Raw genomic sequence first — 13,861 nt, 5'->3', positions numbered from 1 at the left:
GGGTGGGCCAGCACTTGGCCTTTCCCACATGGGCCCGGGCAGGCAGTGGGTGCCGAGTGCACAGCAGGTTTTCCCTGCGAGCTGAGATGGCTGAGTGGCAGCTCTGTTGTTACATAATCGGTTTCTCTCCTCCTTTCTCTCCCCAGAGCCAGATTTCACACTGAGCAGCTGCAGAGGAGAAATCGCAATCCAGCCCCAGATTCCAAGGGGCCTGCCAGGGTCTCTGCTCCTCCTCGGGAAGGAAGACCCCAAGGCTGCTTGTCTCAGACCTATTCCTGGGCTGCGATGGGACTGGCAGCCACTGCCCCCTGGCTGCCCCCCTCACTGCACAGCAGATAAGGGTGGGGTGCTGCCCCAAGAAGCACCTGCCCAGAAGCCCACCTCCTCCTTTGTGGCCACCTTTGCTGACCTGAGGCCATGTAGCCCTGACTTGGGCCTCTGTGGACGCAGCATCGGCATCAGCTGCCTCTGCTCTCTACGGGACCCAGTGCACCATCATGCCCCGGGGACACGCTTGGCTGAACTGTGAGTACTGGGTGTCCATGAGGACCAGCCCCGGGAGGCCTTGGCCCACAGCTGGGCTCTGCCATCACCATGGCAACTGGGGCATTCTTGCTGTTGAGAAGTTGAGATGCTTCCCAGCTTAACTGCAGCTCTCCTCTGGGACGCCTGCCCCTGCCCTGTCTCCAGCTGACCTCAGGCTCCCAGACAGGCATGCTGGGTGGGTGGGTCTTAGGCTAGGTGGGCACAGCCATCAGGGTGGTCATGGGGCTGGGGCAGGCACTGGGGGTAGGCGGCAGCATCTCACGTTCTCAGACTTGTTGGCACTGTAAGGATTGTGGGAGCAAAGGTGGGCAGAGAGAGGATTTCCTGCTTCCTTGGACGTGGCCAGCCAGGGAGAGGGCCTTGTGAGAATGTCAGGGCCCCAGGACGTGTGGGAGAGGTGTAGCCAGGTCTGCTCTGTCCCCTCCTTGCTATAATGGAGCAAAATTTAAAGCAGAAAGATAAGTGTTGTTGGTAACAAGAGAAATAACTTGAAATGAGAATTTTAAAAAAGGGATCTGGAAGCTTCTCAGGCCTGCTGGGTGGGAGGCCAGACAAAGATCCCTTCAGACTCCAAGATTCAATGTAATTGACTCAAATTCAACACATTTTTCTGGCGCCTCCCACATGCCCCCTGGAAAGTCACTGCCATGACAACAAGGACCTTGTCTGTCTTGTTCCTCTGGCCCCCATGCCTAGCACAGTTAGGTGCTCTGGAGAATGAATGAGGTCCTGGGTTTGATTCTGTGGGGGATTCAGAGAGGAGTGGTTTCATTCTGGCCCTGGTGGGGATATGGCAAAAGGTCAGGGCATTCAGAATGGCCAGAAGGACCCAGACCCCGTGTTCTGGAGGCTTCAAGGTCATGGCGGCGGGAGTGTGGCAGCATGGGAGAGGCGCCACCTGAAATGGTCTTGAAGGTGGGGTGGTGTTTACATAGGTAGACAGATGTAGGGTGGTGAGGGCACTGTTCCAGGTAGAGGGAACAGCGTGAGCAAAGGCCCAGTGGTGGGACAGAGGGAGGCCTGGCTGGAGAGCTAGTTTGGGCTCAGCCTGCCAAGGCCTTGAGTACCAGGGTGAGGAGTATGTACATAATTCACTATGTAATAGGGAGCCCTGGAAGGTTCTTGAGATAGGGGTGGGGATGTAATTGGAAGTTATTGTGCTTCTGGAAGATAAAGCCGGTGGTGCTTGTAGGAGTTGCTATTTCAAAGGTGTGGGCAGGAGGTAGTGAGGGTCAGTTCCGGAGGTGGAAAAGTTTGGGGAGGGGGATGAGGGAGAAGAAGGAGTCACAGATCATGGGCAGGGGCTGGCAGAGGGTCTGGGAAAGGGCTGGCTTAGATCTGGCCTCTGCAGTGGTGGGGGCAGTGGACGAGCCATATTCGGGTGCGCCACCCTGCCCTCTCCCCCTCCCCTGCCCCTGAACTGGGAAGGGAGCTCCTTATCTGCCTTGATCTTTCTTCAGCCTCTTGTTCAGCCTTTGTGGGTCTCTTACCTCTGGAGGGAGAGGGGGGTGATGCAAGCCTCCTGTCTGGGGTCAGGGGTCTCACTGGCCGTGGGGGTCCCCCAGGAGCAGAGTCAGGGGGGTGAGGAGTGGCTCTGAGGCCGTGGCCATGCTGCCGCTACCTGATCACTTGTTTGCTGGCCTGTTTCTCTGGGTAGAGGCAGTGGAAAGGAATCTTAAAGTTAGAAATGGTACTAGGATTGCTGACTTGGAGAAAGGCTGCCCAGTTTGAGGAAGGCTGATTGTCTGTGTTCGAGGGCTTCTGAGGCAGCCGTGTGCCCACCTGGGCCGGGCTGGGAGGTGTGGCCTGCTAAGATGCAGTCCCTGGCCACAAGGCCCCACCCTGGAGGCCCCAGGCTGGAGACACAGACGAGGGCAGCTGGGGTAGCATGTGGAGGTGGAGTGGGCAGCAATGGGTGCTTTGGGCTGTTTGTTGAAGACCCAGGGTGGGCAGAGCCACTAATATTTAAAGAAAAGATGGAAATTGGGATTTCTGTGTGGTATTTCCGTGGACCAGATGTGGCTCTTGGGATTCTAGTTTGTGACTGTCACTCTAGGTCAATGGTGCTCAAAGTGTGGTCCCCAGACCAGCAGCACCAACTTCACCTGGGAACTTACTAGAAATGCAAATTCTTGGGCCCCAGACTCCAGACCTCTGAATCAGACACCTTGGGGTGGGGTGTGGCTATTTGTGCCTGCACTGGCTCTCCAGGAGCTTTGGATGCAGGTCAACAGATGATGCTGGAGACAGAGATGGGTGCAGGCTATGAGGGCAGGGGAGACCCTGGGGAGGAAAGGAGTCTCAGGCAAGGGCTCTAAAGAGGTCGGCTGCGTGAGCGGATGCCCAGGGCAAGGGCAAAGCTTCACGAAAAACCCAGAGGCAAGAATAATCTTGACCTGCAGGGATGTCAAACTCAAAGGATTTATGACTTGGAGTGAAGATGCAAGCAGAAGTGGAAGGGACAAACGCGGGTTCTCTTTGCATTTATCTGTTCCTTTGTCCCGATACTGTGTCGGGCACATGGGGGGAAGAGGGGAACGAGGTGGGAGACATGGTCCTACCCTCCAGAATCTTGCAAACTTGCAACTTTGCAAAAAGTGTGATTGTCAGGATTCCGTGAAGGGGATGGGCTGGCCTGCTGGAGCCCACATGGGCACAGGGCTCAAGTAGATCTGGGGATTTGAATTAGGTGAGGGCATTCCTGGTAAGGGGCCCAGCAGGAGAAAAGGCGTGGCGGGAGGGGGAGGACTGAACAGGGCATGTCCAGAGAAGGAGGTGGGGGAAGTGACAGTGGACAGATAGTGTGGCCCAGGCTAGGAGAAGTGCCAGGGAAGTGAATGGGAAAAGCCCAGTCAGTAGTTCCCACTAACAAAGACAGGGGTGGGCCAGGGCAATGACTCAGCCTGCCTAGCTCCTTCTGGGAGCTCCCAACTGTTCTATTTTTTTTTTTTTAATTGAAGCGAAATTCACATAACATAAAATTAACCACTTTAAAGTGTGCAATTCATTGGCATTTACTACATTCACAGTGTTATGCGTTATTGTTCTATTTTTGTATAAAAAAGAATAATTATTATTTTGGGCTATAACAATAATAAATATTGATTGTAGAACATAAATACATCCTGTAAAGAATATAAACCTCTCCAGAGATGTAGGGCATTTCTTTCCACCACATTTCCTATGCACACATGTATATATTTAACAGAATTCAAGCCATGTATGCAGATACAGGGTATTGAATCATGCTTTTTTTTTTTTTAAAACTTCCCTAAGCATATCAGAAGTTTTTTCCCCTTCACATAAGCCTGCCGTAAGCATTCTTTAACAATGTGGTTTTTATTGGCCACATTTTTGATTATTGAGCATCTAGGTCGTTGACAGGTTTTCCCTATTATAAAATAATGCTGCAGTGTAAGTCTTTGTCCACAGGTCTTTTGACTATGTCTGTCTCTCTTTTTCTCTCTTGCTTTCTTCTTAAGATTTGTTGCTAGAAGTAAGTTTAGTGGGCTAAAGGGTGTAGACATTTTTAAGGCTTAGTGAGTCAAAGGGTGTGGACATTATTAAGTCCATTAATAGCAAAAATTGCCAAGTTGCTTTCCAGGATGAGAGCACCTGCCTACAATGCTGCCAGCATCAAGTATTATTAAAATGAAATCAAACAAAACATTGTCCATTTTGATAGATGGAAAATGACGTCTGATTTAATTTTAATTCCTTTATCTGTCTTTACTAGTGAGGCTGATTTTTTGGGTATGTCTCTTGCCCGTTTATATTTAGTTCTTTTTACCCTTTATCAGCTTAGCCCTTGCCCCATATTTGTTGCAAATTCTCTTATATTTTTTGGTCTTTCCAATTCCCTCGGGTCCCATGGAAATCACAAAGGCTGTTTTTGGAGTCACAGCGACTCCCAGTGGTAAACGCTAGTAATGGTTCAGGACGGGGCAGGGAGAGGGAAACAGCCTGTATGAGATCCCCTTAGCAACCCAGAATGAGCCAACTGGAAGGGCCGTTACAAATCCTCTGATATGGTTGACTGACAGGGATGCCAAAAGTCAGGTAGAGCAGGGAAGAAAATGGCTTGGGTCAACAAAGAGTCGTTTGTAGAGTTGGAACTAGAATCCGCGTCTCCCGAATCCCCGGATGGAAAATCCAGCAACAGGTTTTAAAAACATGTCACTCCCTGGATGCAGGGCTGATGTAGGCCGTGCCCACCCCAGGGACAGGAGTAAGGGAGGCCGTGCCCACCCAGGGGACAGGAGTTGGGGGGGGGTGCCCACCCCGGGTACAGGAATGGGGGCGCTGTGCTTGCCCAGGGGATAGGAGTAGGGGTGCTGTGCCTACCTCAGGGGCAGAAGTGAGAAGGACCCTGGAGAGCCACCCTAGGGTATGCCTCCTGGGGGACTCTGGTAGACATCCAGAACTGCTCATGCTTGCCCACCTTGCTGGTCCTGGAGCCAGAACCCTGGGAAAGCACTCCTGGTGGAAAGGGCTCCTTGGGGCTCTGTCTGCGCCCCCCCGCCCCCTGCTACCTCTCCCATGAGTGCTTGTAACCCGAGGAAGGTATGACTGTTGTGTGTGCTCTGTACGCGAGGGGCAGTGTGAATGGCGTTGCTTACCTGCTCTTGTTGGGTGTGCTCCACAGATATCGGCATCCTCCTTGGCATGGCCTTGGGGAACGAGGGCTTGGAGGTGTGGCCGTTGACCCAGGGTGAGGAGTGCACCTTCACGGGCTACCTGCGGGACAAGCTGCAGTACAAGAACCGGCTGCAGTACATGGTAACCACCTGAGTGCCGGCTGTGTCCCTGTTCCCCAGTCCCACGGCTCACTTGGCATCGTGTCCAGAACACTCAGGTCCCCCCTTGGACCTGTGTTAGCTCTGACCTTACCATAGCCCTTTCTCTGCCTTCAGTACACATACCTGGTTGGTACGCGCGCCCCGTCTGCACTTAATGCCCCTCTCCTGCCATCTTCGAGGCCTCCACATCTCCTACCTGCTCTGACCTTTGATCCCACCTCCACGTGGCACTCACTCTGACTCAGGAATGGACTCCAGGAAATGTTTGGGGAACCCCAGGCACTTATTATTAGCAGGGGAGATAAGGGCCTAGAAATTGGAATGTTCAGCTCCCTTTGTAGAGTGGAGAAGCCCACCTGGCTCTGTAAGTCCCCCATCCCCTGCATTTTTTTTTAACCATTTTAACAATTTTTAATTGTACAATTCAGTGGTTCCTTTAAAAAAAAAAAGCTTTACTGAGATAGAATTCACATAGTATATAATTCACTCATTTAAAGTGTACAGTACAGTGGTTTTTAGTATATTCACAGATATGTGCAACCATCACCACCATCAATTTTAAGAACATTGTCACCATCCCCCCCAAAAAGTAAGTCTTTCTTGAAGTTGTACCTTCTTACCACCTGGCCTGAAGCTTCAGCCTTAGCAAGAACTGAGTATTTTGTTCCGGCCTTCCCTGTGTCCCAGAGCAAAGAGCTGTCTTCATCCCAGTTGGGAGCCAAGTTTATAATCTCCACCACTGAAGGGCTGGTGGTCCTAGGGGTCTCTTCTCCTGTGTAAGAGTTTGTCTGGGAGGTTGGAGGAGCCTGTCTCAGCCGCTTCGGCCTCTCACCTCACATTGTGTCCTTCTACCTCCCCAGAAATACAACTTCCCCATCAACTACAGGATCAGCGTGCCTTACGAGGGGGTGCTCCGAGTCGCCAACATCACCAGGCTGGTGAGGATCCCTTCTGGTCTGGGGAAACCCCTGGACATGGGCGTGTCACCAAGGCACATTGGTCTTGACACACATCATGTTGCCAGGGGCCTCACCCTGCCCCTTGGCCCAGGCCCAGGTTTCCTTTCCGTCCACAGTGGACAGGCCCTTCCAGTGCGGTTGCAGCCCTGGGGTTGGCTCCCGGGGCAGGGGCATGTCCTGGGGGCTCAGATCGGGTGCATCAGAGCATAGAGGCCCCTGCCTGGGGGTTTCCATGATTTCTCCTTTCCCCACAGCAGAGGGCCCGGGTGAGTGAGCAGGAGCTGCGGTACCTGTGGGTCTTGGTGAGTCTCAATGCCATCGAGTTGGTGCAGGACGTGCTGCTCAAAGACCACCCATCCTGGAAGTACCTGGATGAGGTCGAGACGCTGCTGGTCACTGTCCAGCAAGGCCTTATGGTGAGCCGTGCAAAGGTGTGGGTCAGGCAGATGTGTGGGGGCAGGCAGGCGTGTATGTGCATATGTGCGTGTGTGAATGTGTGTGTGCCTGTGTGTGTGTGTTGGAGATGTGTGGCCAAGGGGTAGTGAGGGTGGTGAGGTTCCAGCATGTCCTGAAGGGTATGGGAAAAATGGGGGAGGGGTATGGGAAAAGGAGCCCCTGGAAGGAAAAGGAGGCCAGACATAATTTGGAGGTGGGCTAGCCTGGGGCAGGAGATACTTGTGAGACCCAGCTATGTCTCACCCTCTGTGGTCCTTGGCAAGTCATGGAACCTCTTTGACGTTGTCTCCACATCTAAAAGGTGAGGTTCTGGATACCTGCCTGTTCAGCGGCCTCGGGGATAGAAAACCAGTTGCCGTTGAGTCGATTCTGACTCATGGCGACCTCGTGTGTGTCAGAGTAGAGCTATGCTTCATGGGATTTTCAGTGGCTGATTTTTTGGAAGTAGATCCACCAGGCCTTTCTCCTGAGGTGCCTCCAACCTCTAACCTTTCAGTTAGTAGCTGACCATGTTAAGCATTTGTGCCACCCAGGGACTCTTGGGGATCTATATCCCCTAAAAATCCCAGGTCATTTACCCAAAAGTCAGTTGACAGGATTAGTGTATGCCCATACATGCCATGTGTGTGCTGTGGGACCCCTCTCCACCCCCAGCTGCTCACCATCACCAACCCTTTTCCAGACCCTGTACATACTTGTCCTGGGATACCAACCTGCTGCCCCTGCCCAGGCCGCTGCCTGGCCTCCTCTGCGGAAGAGGCTCAGGCGCCAGAACCTCAAACACCAACTGTGAGCTCTGATTATAAAAGGGCTTAGGGATGAGCAACTGTTTTTGCAGCTGTCTAGAACTTTCCTGGACCAGAGCAGTGGGAAGGCCTCTCAGTTCCTGGCAGAGGTCAGCAAACCCCACGATTTCCTTGGTAGCTCTTTTGGTCCAGTGGGACAGGTGGGTGATGGAGCTGACCTGGCTTCTGCCTCTGTGAGGTTCTCCCGAGCTGGGTTGGGGGTTGGAGAGGAGGACTATGAGGGCCTCGCCCTACCCGTTTGGGCCTGGGACGTGCGTGTTGAGACCCTAAGTCCTCTTTTTTAAAACATTATGCCTGTGGATATTTTTGATTATTCATATTTAACCAGCTTTTAAATTTCTTCTCTCTAATGATGTGAGTAGTCTGTGACCCTCTCCAAATACGCCTAGCTTTTAGAATTGATTTAGTTTGTGGGAAAATCACCTTTAAGTCTTCCCTTTTCCTTTCAAAGTCTCCCAGTGGTGGTGTGATGTAGTAGAGGAGCTTTGGCCAGGGAGTGGGATCCGGGGCCTGGCTGCAGCCCTGCTTCCAAGTCATGTGACCTTGAACATTTCACGTCTGGGCTTCAGACTCATCACTTGTAAAGAGAAGGAGTTGGTTGAGGCCTGAAATTGCACCCAGCTCTAAAATTCTGAGTCAATGACATCGTCCTACCTCCCTGTCTACTTGGACAAGGCAACACTGCTGCTGGGACCAGAGCCATCTGCATAGCTCTTGCTCCGCATGTTTTCTTGCTTTCATTGAAATTTCTTCAGAACAAAACAAAAGGTCCTGGAGATGCTGGGGGCAGTGTTGGAGAGGAGGATTTGGGGTGAGTGAGTTAGACCTCTGACTCTGAAGCAAGCCAGCACCCCTCCCCCCTCCCTGCCCCCACCCCATTGCCTGGTGGGTGGAGCTGTTTGTCACAGGCTTCTTTTTTTTTATGTAATTGTGGTAAATTATATATAACAAAATTTGCCATTTTAATCATATTTTAAGTGTACAATTCAGGGGCATTAATTACATTCACCATGTTGTGCAACCATCACCCATCACCTATTTCCAAAAGTTTTTCATCACCCCAAGCAGAAACTCTGTACACATTAAGCAGTAAGTCCCCATTCCTCCTCCCGCCAGCCCCGGGTAACCTCTAATCTACTTTCTGTCTCTATGCTTTTGCTTATTCTAGGTATTTCATATAAATGAGATCACACAATATTTGTCCTTTTGTGTCTGGCTTGTTTGACTCAGCATCAGCATATTTTTAAGGTTCATCCATGTGGTAGCATGTATCACAACCTGTATCTACTTCCAAAAAAATCATAGCTATTGAAAACCTTATGCAGTACAGCTCTACTCTGAAACACATGGGGTCGCCATGAGTTGGAATCGACTCTACAGGTTTGGTTTTTTTCTTATGGTGATTCTGTGTTCTTTTTTTTTTTTTTTAATGTATGGATATACTACACTTTATCTATTTGTGTATTGATGGACACTTGGGTTGCTTCTACCTTTTGGCTGTTGTGAATAGTGCTGCAGTGAACATTGGTGGACAAGTTTCTGCTTTCAGTTCTCCTGGGTATATATCTAAGAGTGGAATTGCTAGGTCATGTGATAATTCTGGTCCCTGAGTGGCACAAACGGTTGGCGCTAGACTACTAACCTAAAGGTTGGCGGTTCACACCCACCCAGCAACACTGTGAAAGAAAGGCCTGGCAATCTGCTTCTGTAAAGATTACAGCCAAGAAAACCCTATGAAGCAGTTCTACTCTGTACACATCGGGTTGCCCTGAGTTGGTAACAACTTGCCGGGACAGGTTATGGCTTTTTTTTAATGGTAATTCTATGTTTAACTTTTTGAGGAACTGCCAAAGTGTTTTCCTGTCAGAGGCTTTTGAAAGAGAGTCTACAGCCCAGCTGTCCTTGACTTTGAGGATCTCTGGATGGCACTGGGGCCCCTCGTTGGGGGGAAGGGACACATCTGCTGGGCACTTGGGTTCTCTGGGACTGGCCTAAGGAGGAGGGGCTGCTTTTCCCACTCACTATCCTCATTCACCAGAGTTAAAGTGGGAGAACAGCTCCAGCTAGCTGGCTACATGACCCCCAGGGCCTCTGGGCCCCTCATCCTCTTCCTGCTTTCCCTAGTTTCTGAGGGGCTGCTCTGTCCACCACCCCCACCCCCCGTCCTCCAGCCATACCTCACAGGGAAGGGGAGGCTGCTTTAGGGTCTCTTAAGCCGCCTTCAGGCAGCCCTCCTGCATTTCCTCCCCAGACTCCATTTGGGCCCCAAGGGCTGCCCGGCCTCCCAACTTCAATCTGCTCCCCTAAACCCCGGCCAATCTGTGGAACTTTCTGGTCCAGTCAGACACCTTAGCCAGTTGGTCCCCAGGCCCCTCCACAGCCAATCTGATTCCCAGATGGAGAAGCTCAGGAGAGGCAGAGAGAGGGGAGAAGGGGGCTCAGTCAGGGGACAGGAGGAGGAATTGGCATTCAAAGAAGAACCTGAGGTACCTCCCACCTAGGGAGAGCAGGCCATGTCAGCTGAACTGTAGCACTGTGGACCCCAGGCCAGGCGGAACCCCAGGCCGGGATGGGAGCTCAGGCCCTTGCCATGGGCCAGGGCAAGGTTCAAGGTGGGAAAGGTGGGGCCTGCCAAGAGTGAGAGGAGGGAACTGACTAGCAAGAAAAGTATAAAACAAGTTCCCAAACCAGTTCAAGGCCTGCAGGCCGTCCTGGAGAGGTGGTTTAAAGAAGTTACTTTAAGGCGCCCTCCAGGGCATTTCTCAGCCTTTGCTAGGTTGTTGCCTCCTTCAGGATGAACCTCTCTGTATAAACGCCTGCCTTCCAGCTGAGGCCCCACATTCCCCACGTTCTCCACAATGCCTTGTATGGTAGCTCTGCCCCCACCATTTGGGCCAGGAGCTCCTCCCATTAACTGTGTGAAGAGAAGCCCCCTGAGCTTGGAGTCGGAGCCTGGCTCTGCCTGCGGGACCTGGTGCCTCAGTGCCCTTATGCTAAGATCCTTTCCCCTGTTCCTGGGAGTGAACGGAGGGCTTTGCCGCCTAAAGGCCAGTTGCCTCCAGAGTCAGGGGGCTCCTCTTGTGGCTTGTGGCCATGCTTGAGCTAAAACAGAAAGGAGGCCTCCAACTTTCTGCCATCCTGGCCCAGGCCCGGCAGTCATTTGTCAAAAGATGGAAAAAGAGAAGCCTTTGCATTGTGCTTGGGTGAGTGGCATCTACTAGGATGCTTCAAGAAAACTTGGTGCCTGTAGAAAGAAGGTGAGATGTTGGCCCACAGGCCCTGCTCTGCCTCTGGCCATGGGAAATCTTGTCCTTCCATGATTCGCGGCAACTCCTGGCTGGACCAGCTTCCGTGGTTCTCCTGTGACGTGGCCCTGCCTCTCCCCTGGCTGGTGGTGGCACCCATGGTCCTGACGGTGTCCTCCTTTCCAGGATGTGGAGGCCAGCCCTGAGGTGGAGGCAGTGCTGTCCCTCCTGAGTGCCCCGGGGCTGAAGCTGGTGCGGCCCAAAGCCCTGCTGGACAACTGCTTCCGGGTCATGAACCTGCTGTACTGCTCTTGCTGTAAGGAGCTCTGAGTGGATGGGCGTGGGGGGCAGGATAGGCGTCTGAGTCCAAGCCAGCAGCAGAGCCAGCACCTCCTGGAATTTCCTCTGTTCCCCAGGGCTGCAGACCATTTCTGGAAGCTGAGATGGGCCCTGGGTAGAGGGATGAGCAGTGTGACTTGGTCTTGGTGGTGGGGAGGGGTGTGCATTCCCCAGGGAAAGTGCTTGACTACCCTTGCATTCTTTTTTTTTTCCTGCTTCCTGCAGGTAAGCAAAGCTCCCTCCAAATCTGGCAGGACTGTGAGGTGCCAAGCCCTCAGCCCCGTGGTCTACAGCCCCCGTCACAGTGTGCAGCCGCTCGGCTGTACCCTCCGCCCCAGCAACCCCCCACCTCCCTGCCGGGCTTCCCGGGCGCAGTGGAGCAGGTGAGGGCGCAGGATGAAGGCCTCCTGCCCTGACGACCTGTGTGGTGACCGTGGGGGGGTAGTGAGGGGTCCTCCATGCACACACAAGTCCGGACTGAGACACTGCCGGGGCAGCCTGCCTTGGGAGAGGAAATCTGGGAAGGCTTTTTTTCTTTGAGGGGATTCAGAGAAAGGCTCAGCTTCCATCTTTGCACCCATCATAGTCTCACTGGGAGGCTCGGGGGGGACCTCAAGGTGGACAAGGACAGCTCACAGCGCCTCCTGGCAGCACACTTAGTGCCTCCCCCACCGGGCCTGAAAAAGCCAGTTGCTCTGGAGACCATTCTGACTCATGGCGCCCCCATGTGTGTCAGTGCAGAACTGCACCTCACAGGGTTTTTGATGGCTGTTTTTCGAAAGTAGATCACCAGGCCTTCCAAGGCGCCTCTGGGTGGACTCAAACCTTCAACTTTTGGTTAGCAGCCGAGCGTGTTAACTGTTTGCACCACCCAGGGACTCCTGAAGGTGCTGAATGTCTTCCGTCGCCTGCAGAGGGAACAGTTGTGCCCAGTGGGCAGGTAGGGACAGGGAACAATGCAGGTACTCCGCAACCAGCCCCTCCTGAGCGGGGGTGCTGGGGAGAGGGCAGAGCCAAATGCCACATCTTGCCACAGTGGACCCTCTTCCAGTTCTTTTTCTATTAAACATCCGCTTCGTTTCGGTTTGGTTTGACTTGGTGTGCTTTGCATCTGTGAGGGTAAGCCTGGGGAGGGCTGGGAGACCCTCCGTGGCCTCTCTCCTACCCTCACTGGGTGGCCCAGCTGGCCAAGGGCAGGAGGTGAGTGGAGGGGGCTGGGGCTGGTCCTGCCCAGACTCTCGGCCCTTGGGGGTCTGGGTTTGAGGATTTGGAATGGACAGAGCCTTGGCCAGGAAGCGTGGAAGGGCAGGTATTTAGGGCTTGAGTTCCTTGAAGCCCCGCCCCAGCCTGCCTTCTTCACAGGGATGGATGGCATCGGGGATGTCGGGATTCTCCTGGCAGGGATGGAGCAGTGGCATTCCAAAGGCCTAGGTCCTGGCACAATGCCTGGTCCCTCCCACCCCTGCAGATTCCCTGGTGCCCCTTTGGCCAGGCTCTGGGATGGGAAAGGGCTGGGGCCAGGCAGTCCCTGGGGTGCAGAGGAGAGGGGGAGCGACAGGTGAGCAGCGGCTGAGCAGAGCCAGGCAGAGGCAGGGGTGTTAATTACAGTACAACTTTATTAATACTGGAATCTTCACAGTGCATTTGTTACTTGTAGCAGTGACTATTTAAATCGAGGGGAGGATGGGGGTGGGGGAGGAAAGGATAATTTATCCAAAAACCAACAGAAAGAAAAGACACAAAATGGTTCAGATGGGATGGTAGGGGGGAAGAAAAGGTGAGTAGGGACCAGGAGGGGAGGCCTGGGGTGGGAAAATAAATTAAGAAAAGGAACAAGTTAACAACAGCACCAGAAAAGTTACTTCAGTCAAAAGACGCGTTTGAAAAGAATATTTCTCTGTACAAAATGAAAAATAAAAGGAACAAAAAGAAGTCCCCTCAAACCAAAGTCTATGGTGTGGATGGTTGGCTCGGATTCTGACGGGGTGGGCCTATGAGGTGGTCGCTAAGTTGAGGAGAGGGTGGTGGGTGAGTCACGGGGGGCGGAGTATGTACAGCCCCAGGTGGCTTGGAGGGGGAGTAGGGGGGGCCCGCATACCTGCCCCTTCCCTGGAAGGCTCCGAAGCCTAGGGCTCCCCTAGCCCTGTGGAGCCAGGGCAGAGGGGTGGGCAGTGCCCACTCCCTGAAGGGGAGGCAGTGCTTCCTCATGAGACCCTCAGACCTGTCACACACCACGGGGAGTGGGCAAGGCTCCAGTATGCTCCCCACCACCCCTTCTCACATACCCTGCACCTCAAGCCGTCAGCCCACCTGGGCAAACCCCAGTGGGGCTGCCCTCTTTACCTATACTTAACAGTACCTGCTTCCCAGCCCTCGGTGAGCCGGGGGCTTGGTCCACCCAGGGGCTTCCTTGGCTGCCCGGATCCCAGCCCTCCTTCAGCTCACAGCCCACGAACTACCAGGAGCTCAAGCCTGGTGCCGGGAGCCTCAGACCAGCTCCGTTCCATGGAGACCAGGAAAAGCCTGCTCTCCTGACCCTGGGGAGGCCCCTGCCCTGTGGCCCAAGTTTTTGAGACCACTAGGAACCCCTCTGCTCACCCTAGTCTCACGTGCTCTGACCTGCTTAGACTTGGGAGCTGTGCTGGAGGTGGAGCCTCACCCCCGGCCCCCGACCCCTGCTGCCAGCACAGGACCGGGACTTCGGTGGGCAC

General features: G+C 53.5%; 1 protein-coding gene across 2 annotated transcripts; it reads left to right on the top strand.

Moving 5' to 3' along the window:
- The first annotated feature begins 497 nt into the window (after positions 1 to 497).
- On the top strand, positions 498 to 11,566 carry IL34 (interleukin 34). Of its 2 annotated transcripts, none has more exons than XM_012558907.1 (6): positions 498 to 525; positions 5,192 to 5,325; positions 6,206 to 6,283; positions 6,562 to 6,720; positions 10,998 to 11,127; positions 11,376 to 11,566. In XM_012558907.1, the coding sequence occupies exons 1-6, from the start codon at positions 498 to 500 to the stop codon at positions 11,564 to 11,566; spliced, it is 720 nt and encodes a 239-aa protein (XP_012414361.1). The 2 variants fall into 2 exon arrangements, with proteins under 2 accessions (XP_012414361.1, XP_004387854.1); XM_004387797.1 differs by having other exon boundaries at positions 6,559 to 6,720.
- Positions 11,567 to 13,861: the final 2,295 nt, after the last annotated feature.

This window comes from Trichechus manatus, unplaced genomic scaffold (genome assembly GCF_000243295.1).
Source record: "Trichechus manatus latirostris isolate Lorelei unplaced genomic scaffold, TriManLat1.0 scaffold00194, whole genome shotgun sequence".
NCBI classification, from domain to species: Eukaryota; Metazoa; Chordata; class Mammalia; order Sirenia; family Trichechidae; genus Trichechus; species Trichechus manatus.
This window is presented reverse-complemented; position numbering and strand designations above follow the sequence as displayed.